The 10,730-nt window shown below is 63.6% G+C and overlaps 3 protein-coding genes across 9 annotated transcripts; 1 reads left to right on the forward strand and 2 right to left on the reverse strand.

Moving 5' to 3' along the window:
• Positions 1 to 550: 550 nt before the first annotated feature.
• On the reverse strand, positions 551 to 3,761 carry LOC148415318 (uncharacterized). Its single transcript, XM_088428235.1, has 3 exons — positions 3,450 to 3,761; positions 2,923 to 3,140; positions 551 to 2,210 (listed from the first exon to the last, which is right to left on the reverse strand). Exon 3 carries the CDS (start codon positions 2,065 to 2,067, stop codon positions 760 to 762), a length of 1,308 nt encoding a protein of 435 aa, XP_088284361.1. The 5' UTR covers positions 2,068 to 2,210; positions 2,923 to 3,140; positions 3,450 to 3,761; the 3' UTR covers positions 551 to 759.
• polr2d (RNA polymerase II subunit D) lies at positions 2,702 to 4,548 on the forward strand. The gene is made up of 4 exons (XM_088428236.1): positions 2,702 to 3,851; positions 3,961 to 4,141; positions 4,236 to 4,331; positions 4,414 to 4,548. Exons 1-4 carry the CDS (start codon positions 3,779 to 3,781, stop codon positions 4,490 to 4,492), a joined length of 429 nt encoding a protein of 142 aa, XP_088284362.1. The 5' UTR covers positions 2,702 to 3,778; the 3' UTR covers positions 4,493 to 4,548.
• A 285-nt stretch (positions 4,549 to 4,833) lies between these two features.
• abcf3 (ATP binding cassette subfamily F member 3) lies at positions 4,834 to 10,623 on the reverse strand. 7 transcript variants are annotated; one of them, XM_088427330.1, is made up of 21 exons: positions 10,371 to 10,570; positions 9,302 to 9,449; positions 9,148 to 9,224; positions 9,014 to 9,069; positions 8,697 to 8,794; positions 8,498 to 8,620; positions 8,166 to 8,432; positions 7,647 to 7,727; positions 7,518 to 7,577; positions 7,381 to 7,437; positions 7,278 to 7,300; positions 6,777 to 6,832; positions 6,494 to 6,694; positions 6,347 to 6,423; positions 6,221 to 6,265; positions 5,968 to 6,100; positions 5,728 to 5,816; positions 5,539 to 5,630; positions 5,339 to 5,471; positions 5,197 to 5,284; positions 4,834 to 5,120 (listed from the first exon to the last, which is right to left on the reverse strand). In XM_088427330.1, the coding sequence occupies exons 1-21, from the start codon at positions 10,519 to 10,521 to the stop codon at positions 4,962 to 4,964; spliced, it is 2,214 nt and encodes a 737-aa protein (XP_088283456.1). In that variant the 5' UTR covers positions 10,522 to 10,570; the 3' UTR covers positions 4,834 to 4,961. The 7 variants fall into 7 exon arrangements, 5 of the variants coding, with proteins under 5 accessions (XP_088283456.1, XP_088283453.1, XP_088283454.1 ...); XM_088427327.1 differs by having other exon boundaries at positions 5,968 to 6,057; positions 6,777 to 7,300; positions 10,371 to 10,605; XM_088427328.1 differs by having other exon boundaries at positions 8,697 to 9,069; positions 10,371 to 10,580.
• Between the last annotated feature and the right edge of the window lie 107 nt (positions 10,624 to 10,730).

Below are 10,730 nucleotides of genomic sequence, written 5' to 3' on the forward strand. Positions count from 1 at the left end.
AAAAGAGAGAACGGGTAAACGGCGTTCCCTCCTTTTACGCGGTGAATGGGGATCGGGAAGCAGGACGCCCCCCAGGAATTATTGTGCGCGCATGGGTTTCTTCCCAGAACGTTTCGGAACGTGGAAAGTATTTGCCACTAAACGATGACGCCGCCGTCCCCGAGCCGTGCGCGGGGGGGGGGGGGGGGGGGGGGGGGGGGCTCCGGTATTGCCGGGTTAGGCTTTGCTCCGAAAGGGACCCCGGCGTCTGTGCGCGTACCGCTTTCAAACTATCGCGAGACCCGATGCGCCAAGACAGCATCAAGGCGGCAAACTGACGGCAGAAACACGTCCGTCGTCCACCTGGCGCGTACCTCACTCGCTCGCTCACTCGCTCTCCATTTGCACCATAATCGCGACGCAGCTTTAATCTAACCGAAAAAAGACGCGAGGCGGCGAAGGTGGAGTAGCGAGGGAACGCTGTGCGTAGCTGGCGCCTTTGAATTGGGCCCGACTTGCCACGTCAAGCGCTAAAGGTCGGGCCCGCAACACAAATCACAAGATATCTCAGTTGATCTGACATTTATTTATTCATCCAAACCCCCGGCCGCCCCAAATTGCACAAACTGAAAAATTCGGGTCCTGAACGCAGGGACGTCGAAGAGAAGCGGTCCCTAGCTGGCGCGCCGACTAGACTAAAGAGCCATCCGCGTGCCCGGCGACAGCCGGTCAAGCGCGGCTCCGTCCTCTCAACGGTTGGCGCGCGCCCGAGCCCGCCGTTTATCGGTAGGCGCCGTGAAAAGCGCGAGGGGCGTTCCGAGGCGGGCCCGCGAGCAGTCCGTCCGCGGGCAGTCCGTCCGTCGGGTCCGCGCCGGGATCCGGAAAGCCCGCCGTCAAAAAGTCCGGCGCGCCGAGGAAGTCCAAGTCCGACGGCGCCTCCGCGCGCACGGGAAATCTTTCCTCGCGCGGCCGATACTTGGCTCCGACGACGCGGCCCGCCTGGAAAGCCGCGGGGACCGGGTTCCCGGCCCACGGCGAGTTTGCGCAGCCGCTGTCGGCGCGGGCCGGCCCGAGGCGGCGGACGGGGGACGGCGGCTCGCGGAGGTAGCCCGGGTCCCGGGGGCCTTCCGAGCGCAGGTTTTTGAAGGGGCGGACCCCCTGGGGCGCCGGCCCGCCTTCGCTCCACGCGCGGCGCCGCCGGGCCTGGCCGGCGTCGGCGGGGAAAGCGGCCGGCCCGTCCGGCGGGGCCGGGAGGGCGTCGGGGTGTCCCGGCGCCGACACCCTGGAGCTGGCGTCGATGAGCAGGTTCCGACTGATGGGGCTGGGGTTGGCGATCTGGCCCTCGCACACGGAGGTGGCGCCCGCCCCGGCGCGGGCCTGGCACAGGCGGTTGATTTGGTGCACGATGCTGCTCAGGTCGCCGCCCCGGCGGTGCAGGCCGGCGGCCATGGACATGGGGATGGTGGAGGTGGACACCGTCACGTTGGGAGGCGCGTCCGACTCCGGGGGCTTGCGGACGGCGCCGAGCGGGGCTTGCTGGAGGCCGCCGGACTGAAGAGGGCCGGGCGCGGCCTCGCCGGGCATCTGGGGGTGCTGCGGATGAAGCGCGCCGGCTAAAGCGCCCGGCATCTGGAGATCGCCGGCTAAAGCGCCTCGCATCTGGAGACCGGCGGCGAAGGCGCCTCGCATCTGGAGACCGGCGGCGAAGGCGCCTCGCATCTGGAGACCGGCGGCGAAGGCGCCTCGCATGCGGAGGGCGCCGGCCGCGCTTTGCCGAGGATGGAGAGCCGCCGCCGGAGCTCCCAGGGTTTGGCAGCGAGGCGGCCGGAATCCGCCCGCCGCGGCGCTCGGGGGCCGGGACGGGGCGGACGTTCGCAGAGGCGCCTCCGGCACGCGGCGCGGCTCCGGCGGCGCGGGCTCCGACCGATGCCCGAGAAGGCTCGCGGGCCCGACGTTTGCCGGCGGCGGCAAGTCGCGGGCGAACCTTCGGTTCGGCGGCGGCGCCGGCCCGTGATGGCGCGAAGAGGCGGGCGGACTCAGGTCGCGCGGGCGAAAGGGCGCCTCCTCGCAAGCGGCGTACGGGTTCATGGCGCCCCCCCGGGGCCCGGCCGGAGGAGACTCGCAAAGAGACGGATGGGTGGCGCGCTCACATTTCCTGGGCGGGCGGGGGGCGCTCGCTCGCCAGACAAGGGCAGGAGGACCGGAAGCCTCAACCTTCGGCCGACCTTCGCCTGCAAGTGCACAACACGCGCGTCAGCCACGCGTACAAGGGTCGACGATAAAGTGGCAAACGCTACGGCGGCGAGTCGGGAGAACGGCGATATCGATCGAGCGTCCTTTTCCTCTTGGGCTTCTCTAACGGTTGCGATGTTGCCTTGGTTGTCGAGCCCTCAAACAAACACGGCCGATGGCGATGAGGGTTTTTTTTTTTGTTTTACGCATTTTCATCCCCGCCCGCCCAGCCCGCCTTGGTCATTTCCTTTCTCGTAAAGAGGAACGAATAGCGCTACGCTCCAGGGCCTGGAGCGGGGTAAGTTACCCCGTCGGCCCCAAGTTGACTCCGTTGTTGAATCCGTTTCCACGGCATTTGCGGAAGGCGCAGTCCAGTTGAACAATCAGCGTCTGTATAGCTAGGCAACGGCTCCGTGATGTCACGCGCGTTGCGAACACGTGGTCGCCGTCGTCAGAACGACGCCGCCGACGCGGGAGCCAGTTAGCGCGAGCGACGTCGACTCGACTCTGGGCCCAAAGGAGCTCACGCGCGCCCATCCCGCCGCTTGGCGCCACCCGCCTGCCCATCCTATCCGGCGTCGGCACGCGTTCCCCGTTTCAAGAACGCTCCCAACTCGCCGATTGCCGGAAGCGTAGCCTTTGTCTTGGCTGTTTGCGTTAGGCTGCGGCTGGGCTAAGTGACGAACGGCGTCCGTAGAGTCGAGTACTTACGCTTCTCGCCTTTAGCGACGCGAAGCGTCCATCTTGCGGGGGGTACGAGGACGCCGACAATATTCTGGACGTGAGCCCAATCGACTGCAAGGTGGCCGCCGGGCGGCTTGCTAGCCGGCTAGCCTCTCCGTCGGCTTGCTCGTGGCCCCCACTGCGCTTGCGCACGGGGCGACTGACTCACGTCCTCTCGAAGCCGGATAGGCTCCCGCGGCGAATGCCTGAACGATGAACAGCGCGGTCACGGTGCACGCAAAAAATAAAATAACGATGTTACGCGAGCGCATTAGTCCAGCACAACAGCGCTGCGACCATCGGCGCAATTGAAAGGTGACGGGCGATTGATTCAATAGCTTGTTGTTTTTTTTTTTTTTAAACCTCGCGAACGCCAAGAGCCGACTGGTTAGGGCATCCCAACGTGGCCGCCGTGACGGAAAGGGCCACGGTCCCGTTGAAGCCAATTCAAAAACATTCGTTCGTCCGTTTTCGTATTCTCGTTAGGATCGCGGGCCTGCCGGTGCCTTTCGCACCTGTCTGCGGGCAGTGGGCACCCTGAGCTGGATGCCAGCCAATCGCCGGGCACGCTTAAGATGCTTTATTTGGCACCCGATTTCTTGACGCGAACAATGTCTCCGTCAACGTGAGTAAAACGAACGTCAAACGAACGCTTCCGGAGCGCGCATCAGCTAGCTACGACGCGGGCAGTCGGTGAATTGCCGGTTTTGAATTGACGTTTCGGGCCGCCGGGTGGCGCCACCGCGTCGGAAGCCAGGCCCGCAGACACCGGAAGAAGCCCCCGTCGATTAATGGGCGCCCGCCACCGGCCGTCGGGCTATTGTACTGCACCCGCCGTCGTCTGATGGCGGCCGCGGGCTCGACTCAGCACGTCGGCGACGTCGAGGAGGACGCCTCGCAGCTGCTCTTCCCCAAAGGTTGGCCTCCCGCCCCACCGTGCGACTCGCGCGTCCGGCCCCTTCTCCCCGCTCTGTTCGAGAGGGCGTCGGCTTCTCGTGAACGGGGCCGACCGCGTTTGCGTTTCAGAGTTCGACAGCTCGGAGACGCTGCTCAACTCCGAGGTGCGCATGTTGCTGGAGCACCGCAAGCAGCAGAACGAGAGCGCCGAGGACGAGCAGGAGCTCTCCGAGGTCTTCATGAAGACCCTCAACTACACCGTGCGCTTCAGCCGCTTCAAGAACCGCGAGACCATCACGGCCGTGCGCAGGTGTCGCCGCGCGCGACGTCTCCTTGTGGGGCTGACGAACCGCAAATGATCAAAGTGGCCCCGAAGGCTCGCGCTGATCCTCGGTCTTTTGCAGCCTCCTCCTCCAGAAAAAGCTTCACAAGTTTGAGTTGGCCAGCCTGGCCAACCTGTGCCCCGAAGCGGCCGAGGAAGCCAAGGCCCTGATCCCCAGGTGAGCGCGCGCCAGCCGGCCGGCCGGCCGGCGCCCGGCCCGGCCCTGACCCGCTTTGTTTGCGGGTTTCTGCCCAATTTAGTTTGGAGGGTCGCTTTGAAGACGAGGAGCTGCAGCAGATTCTGGACGACATCCAGACCAAGAGAAGTTTCCAGTACTGAGGACTGACCTTTTGCCTCGTTTTTCTTCTTTGACACAATAAAACATAATGAAGGTGTCAAGCGTCCGTGTCCTTGGCTTAATAACGTTGGCCTGTGATTATTTAACGTTAGTTCAACTGGCGTCGTAGCCTACGATTGATGTTCTGTGCGGTACGTATGTAGAGAACGTCCCAGAATCGCGTACGCCCACTTGAGTCCCCACACAATTTTTCAGCTTCGGGGGGACACCTCGTTGCTACCGACGGGGGCCCTCAACTGCAAAATACGGATTTTCCGGGGAACTACGACGGAGGCTCGCGACCTCGGGCCGTCGGCAAAACGGAAAGCCGAGGGAAAACGCGTGGCACGTGTGAGCTTTATTTTCTTAGGAAATAGAACATCTGCGCACAAAAATGAGGCAAACAAAGAAAAGGAAAAGCAAAGGGCTCCCGCGGCCTTCCCTCTGCGGACGGCCGAGCGCCGCAAACGCTTACAGGTAGCCCTCCCTCTTGAACTGCTCGTGCAGGACGTCTCGGTATCGGTCGAAGCCGCCGTCCAGCCGCGACACTTTGCCGTCTTCGCACACCCAAAGCTCTTCGCACACCAGGCGGATCAGGCGCTCGTCGTGCGACACCAGGATCACGCCGCCCTGCCCGACGCGCCGCACGCGCTTGCGTCAACCGGCCGACGGGTTCAGCGGCCCAAAGCGCCGCGCCCGGACTCACTTTGAACTTGTTGAGCGCGTTGGCCAGCGCCTCGATGGTCTCCATGTCCAGGTGGTTGGTGGGCTCGTCCAGGATGTAGAAGTTGGGGCTGGAAGGGCGGGCGCGTCAAGGGGGGCGGGGGGGCGGCGGGCCGGGAACGTACCAAGGCATGGTCATCTGGGCGAAGGCCACCCGACTCTTCTGGCCCCCCGAGAGGCTGGCGACGGGCCTGGTGGCCAGCTCGCCCGTGATGCCGTAACCTCCCAGCTGGTGGCGGTACTCCTCTTCCGTGCGACCTGCCCGCGCAGAGGCGTCAGCTGGGCGGGGGCGCCCACTCCCGCCACTCCCGCCGCCGCCACCTACCGGGAAACTTGTTGAGCAGCAGCTCCACGGCGCAAACGTTTAGGTCCAGCTGGTCCACGTGGTGCTGACTGAAGTAGCCGATCTTCAGGTTCCTGCGGACGTTTCTACCTGCGTCACGCCCTCAATTTTCGCCGCGTCTCCCGGCGAGCGACCACGTCCGCCGTCGAGCGACCACGTCCGCCGTCTCACCTGTGAGCGTGACGCACTCCGCTGACGGGCGTCAGCTCGCCCATCAGAAGCTTGAGGACGGTACTCTTCCCGGCTCCGTTTTGGCCCACCTGATAAGAGCGTAATTGAAGACATTTAAGACCCGGCCGGGGATGCCTCGGAGCCGGGGACGCCTTCGGCGACGAGCCGTTTGAGATGGGCCCGCCCCATTTCCGACTTGGCGGAACGTACGCGGGCGCGGGAGACGCGCCCGACACGTACGATGCAGACGCGGGACTCCAGGTCGGCGGACAGGTTGAGTCCGGAGAAGAGGCGTTGCTCCGGCGCGTAGTAAAACTCCACCTCGTCCAACTGCAGGATGGGGGGAGACAACTTCTCAAAATTGTCGGGAAACCTGAGGCGCCGGCAAAAGACGCAAAGACGAGTGGGCGGGCGGGCCCTCCGAAGGGACGCGCCAGGCGAGGCGAGGCGAGGCGAGGCGGGCGCGGCGAGGCGGGCGCGGCTCGGCCCTGACCTTAACGTGACCTCGGCTTCTTTTTCGATGGGCTTCAGTTCGGGCCTGCCGGCAAACGTCAGCGTCACGACACGCAAAAAGCGGGTGGTGGCGGCGGTCCCCGCTTTTCGCCTTTTCCCCACTTACAGTCTTTCCAGCACTTTGAGTTTGCTCTGCACCTGAGCCGCCCGGTTGGCGTTGTAGCGAAACCTGTCGATGAACACCTGGAAGCGGACACGGAGTATGAATAGGAGGCGCGCGGGAGCTGGCCGGCCGGCCGCCGCCGCCGCGTACCTGTATATGTTGCCTGTATTGCAGCTGCGCCTCGTACTCTCGCTGTTGGTTCTTGAGTCGATCTTCTTTGGTCTTGACAAAGTTCTCGTAGTCGCCACGGTAGCTGTCCAGCCTGTGCGAGTGCAGGTGTACGATGTCCGTCACCACGGCGTTGAGGAAGTTGCGGTCGTGGGACACCACCAAGATGGTGGACTGCCAGGTCTGGGGGGAGCGCTCACATTAGCTCTTTCAAGCTAATACCGAGCCTCGCTTCGCTTCTGACGGCGGCGGCGGCGGCTAAGACCTGCAAGTAGTTCTCCAGCCACAGGATGGCGCTGACATCCAACATGTTGGTAGGCTCTGTAAAGACGCACGCGCCAGTTAGCGCGCGGGACCTCGCCGGGATTCCGCCCGCTTTGAGCGAGTCCGAAGGATGAGCGAATCGTTATCCCCTGGCGTGAGGATTCATCTTCGCGTTCCGCTTTGTCGGTCGGCTCGGCCGGCCCGTTCGCGCAAAGCTTTCGACGGCGGCGCTCCGAACATCGAATCAAGACGGAGGGCCGGAGCTGCAACAGCCAAACGCTTCCGGCGGCTCTGGCCGTCCCGGTCAGCGGAGTGAACGTTTGCCCGCCCGGCGCGGCCCGAGCTCGCGTACGCTCGCTCGCGACCCTACGAAGCATCTTGGGGAGTCGCCTCCGCGAGGCCGGCCGCGTGTCAGGCGTCGTAAAGCGGGCCGGCGGCCATACCTCGAGAGACGGCCGCGCCCGTCCCCGACCGATAGTGCGGCCGAGGTCACGTGACTCACCGTCGAGCAGCAGCAGGTCGGGACTGAAGAAGCGCGGGGGAAGACGCGACAGCGGTGACTTACGCCGTTCCGGACGGGCCGAAACGCCGAGCGAGGAACTCACCGAGCAAAGAGAGCCCTCGCCAACGCCAAGCGCATCCTCCAGCCTCCTGAGAACTCTCTGCGCACGCGCATACACACGCGCGCACCTCAGACTACATGAGCTGCTGCCCGCGGGCGGGCGCATGCGCGTCAACTCACTTGGTGGGCTGCTGCTGCATTTTGGGAGAAAATCCCAAACCGGCCAAAATAACGGAGGCTCTGATTGGATGACAGACAGACGGAGGTGAATGGCTTCGGCCCCGGCCCGACGGAAGCGCACGCTCTTACCGAGCGGGCGCTTTGTCCGCTTCGATCTCCTCCAGTTTGCCGTAAATTTCCGACAGGCGGACGCTCTCCGTCCCCTCGGCTCTGAAAACAAGAGCAAAGGCCATCTGGGGGTGTGGCGGGACCATCTCCGTCCCCCCCAAAAAGACCTCGAATTTGACATGACGGCTTGTCCTCGCAGGCCGACGCGATGGCTTCCCGAGCTACCTCCTGGACCGAAAACCTCCGTCGGTGGGCCGGTGCGGCCCCAAAAACGCATACACGGCGAGCGAGGGGAGGAGCGGAATAGCTACGGTACCGTACGTCAAAATTCACACGCCTTGCGGCGTTGAGGCGGATGGCCCCCGGTGAAAAGAGGGGCCGCCGGCGAGCGGCTTCTCAAAGCCGACCGAAGGCGACGCGCGCGGTAGCCGCCGCCGCCCCCCCGACAAAGAGGAGCCTAAGGACGAGGCGACGGGCGACACCTAACCCTAACCCGCCGACGGGCGAGGGGAAAAGGCCAGGCCGGCCGGGCGTACTCACGTTCCGTTGGCCAAGCGCGCGTTGAGGCGACCCTCTTCCCGGAGCAAGGCCTCCCGAAGGGCGTCGCTCTCCAGGACGCTCTGCAGCGCCGTGGTGTTGTTGCCCGCCACCTCCTGCTCCACGTGCAGGATGGAGATGTGAGGGGGGACGCGGAGGCTGCGGCCGGCCAACATCTTCAGCAGCGTGGTCTTGCCCAAGCCGTTGCGGCCGATCAGGCCGTAGCGCCGGCCCGCCGCCAGCGAAAGCTCGGCGCCCTGAAGGAGACACCTGAACGCCCGCAAAGAAAACACGCCAATAAGGCACCGCGCTGCGCCCGTCCGGGCCGACCTCACCTTTCTCCGAAGGACACGTCGAAGTTCTCGATGCGGATGTCGTAGCTGCGGTTCTTTCCCGCCTGCTCGGCCCGTCCTTCCTTTTTGCTGCTGGCCTGACTGGCCGAGGCTTCCTCCAGGACGCTGGGGGGCGCGGCGCGACAGCGTGAGAACGAGGCCAACGCGCGGAGGGGACGGGACGGCGAGACGGAGGACCCACGGCGGACCGGACGACTTGTTGGAGTCCTTCTCGTTCCGTCGTTCGTGTTTGGCTTTCAGCTTGGCCTCGGCCTTCTCCAGCTTCTTGCTGTTCACCGTCTGAGGAACGCACGGCACGACCCTTTGGCGGCCCGCGTCGTTCCGAGCGCTCCGTCGGCGAGGGGGAGCCGCGCGGCCGCCCCGGAGGGCGAGCCCTCCCGAAACCTCTGCCGAAATAACCGCCGGCGGCGGGAGCCGTCCCTCCGGGGATGGGCGTGGTCCCGGGGGGACGACCTGACGCCGGGGACGGGGCGAGGAGGCCGGCGCAGGAAGACCTACCGTGTTCTGAGGACGCTTCATCATCCAGATGCCCTGAATGTCGTCCTTGGCCGAGGCTACGCGCAGCAAAACCCGATAAAAATCGCGTCAGTCGCGGCGCAGGCGCGCGCCCACCGGCCGGCCGGCTCGCTCACTCGTGTCCGTCGACATCTGGGAAAGCTGCACCGGCGCGTCCAGCAAAACCTGACGCTCCGAGGCGGCGCGTCCGCTCCTGAGGGCGCGCGTGTCCGCGTTTTACAAAGGCGCGCAAGAGCCACGGGAGAAGCCGAGGAACCGGCGCGCGCTCACAGCCGCAGCGTGTCGAACATCCGCAGGCAGATGCCGCGGACGTCGTCCTCGTTCTTGGTGTGGGCCGAAACCTCCTGCAGGACGCCGCCCACCGCCTCGAACACCTCATCGCCGTCCTCAAAGTCGCCCCCGCAGCCATCCAACACGCCTGACGCGCAGACACACAAAATCAGGTTTGCTGTCTCGGGGTATCTCCGGCAAGTACCGGAGATGATGTCAGCGAGTACTGGGGATGATGTCCCCGCTCCCCGGAACCTTTCTATTGGCACGCGGGCCCCGCTGACCAGATCTTCAGCGTCCGGCGATAGCGAGTCCTGACCCGATAGCTCCGCCACGCAATACAAAGTAACGAAGACGAAAAGGGAGACGGCTCCGATTTTTTTTCACACCGTTATTAGATGAGATCTGGCGACATGCCCCGACCTTGCCCAGTCTGCGCCTGGCCTCGCCGACTTTGCTACCAAGAAACCTTTCTATATGGCTGTTAATGGCTTGAGGGTCAAATCAAGGGAAGAACAAACACGTTGTTGGCTTTGGAATTTCACCTGTAACTGAAGTTGAAATGCTGCAGTTTTGGGGTGCGTCAAATAAATACCGCCTCATTAGTCATTGACGTTTGATACGTTGACCGAGTCTCTAGCTAAGGACGTATGCGATGTCCTACTGTGTGAGAGGTCCCTGAACGCATCGGGAGTCAACTACCTAACTAGAGTACGTGCAGTGCTTGCTTTCTTTCTTTTTTTTTTTTCCTGTTTCTTGCTCATGAATTGAAAACCCAGAAACGTTCAAGTGTGTCTGTCTTTTGCGAGTGATGCCGCGCCGCCTGCACACAATGCGCGGCGGGGGATCCAGTCCAGATCCAGGATGATTTGATGGCTAAGTCCTTCGGCGGGCGACAAGCCAGCAGCAAACTCGGCCCATCCCGGAGAGGCACGCCGGCCGGCCGCTTAGCTGCTTTACAGCTATCAGGCTGCCTCCCCCGACCGAGGCGGAGGGAGGAAGCGACAACATTCCCGACTGACAGCCAGCCGACACCTGGCACGCGGCGACCGGGGGTCCGGCCTCTCACCTGTGATGTAGTCGAACAACTCCGCGTCGATGTCAGGAAACTCGCTCCTGAGGATCTCCACGTACGTCGCCGCCATGACGGTCACACCGCGACTCGGCCGCTCGCCAGCCGTCCGCCGCGCATGCGTCATAGCGACGGCGCCACCCGGCATTGTGGGAGTTGAGGTCTCTCGAAGTCCGGAAACCCTCCCTCCTTCCGGCGAATAGCGACTTGTATATTTTCGTAGGTATTTACTTTGTTCTCTCCGTTTTTAAAAAAAAAAAAAAAAAAAAGAATGAACACGTTGAAATGCACTTGCTGTTCTCTCTCGTTTACAGTTTGTTGGTTTTATCAACAAAGACGAAAAGAAAGCATTTACTT

The sequence above is a fragment of the Hippichthys cyanospilos genome, chromosome 11, assembly GCF_059441005.1.
Source record: "Hippichthys cyanospilos isolate Australia breed blue-spotted pipefish chromosome 11, RoL_Hcya_1.0, whole genome shotgun sequence".
NCBI lineage: Eukaryota > Metazoa > Chordata > Actinopteri > Syngnathiformes > Syngnathidae > Hippichthys > Hippichthys cyanospilos.

Coding starts and splice junctions, on each gene's coding strand:
- abcf3 (XM_088427326.1), bottom strand. CDS start 10,521: ATGCCGGGTGGCGCCGTCGCTATGACGCATGCGCGGCGGACGGCTGGC. Junction 6,058..6,220: donor GAAGCCGAGGTCACGTTAAG/GTCAGGGCCGAG, acceptor CCCATCCTGCAG/TTGGACGAGGTGGAGTTTTA. Junction 5,285..5,338: donor GCCCAGATGACCATGCCTTG/GTACGTTCCCGG, acceptor CCGCCCTTCCAG/CCCCAACTTCTACATCCTGG.
- LOC148415318 (XM_088428235.1), bottom strand. CDS start 2,067: ATGAACCCGTACGCCGCTTGCGAGGAGGCGCCCTTTCGCCCGCGCGAC.
- polr2d (XM_088428236.1), top strand. CDS start 3,779: ATGGCGGCCGCGGGCTCGACTCAGCACGTCGGCGACGTCGAGGAGGAC. Junction 3,852..3,960: donor GCAGCTGCTCTTCCCCAAAG/GTTGGCCTCCCG, acceptor TTTGCGTTTCAG/AGTTCGACAGCTCGGAGACG. Junction 4,142..4,235: donor ACCATCACGGCCGTGCGCAG/GTGTCGCCGCGC, acceptor GGTCTTTTGCAG/CCTCCTCCTCCAGAAAAAGC.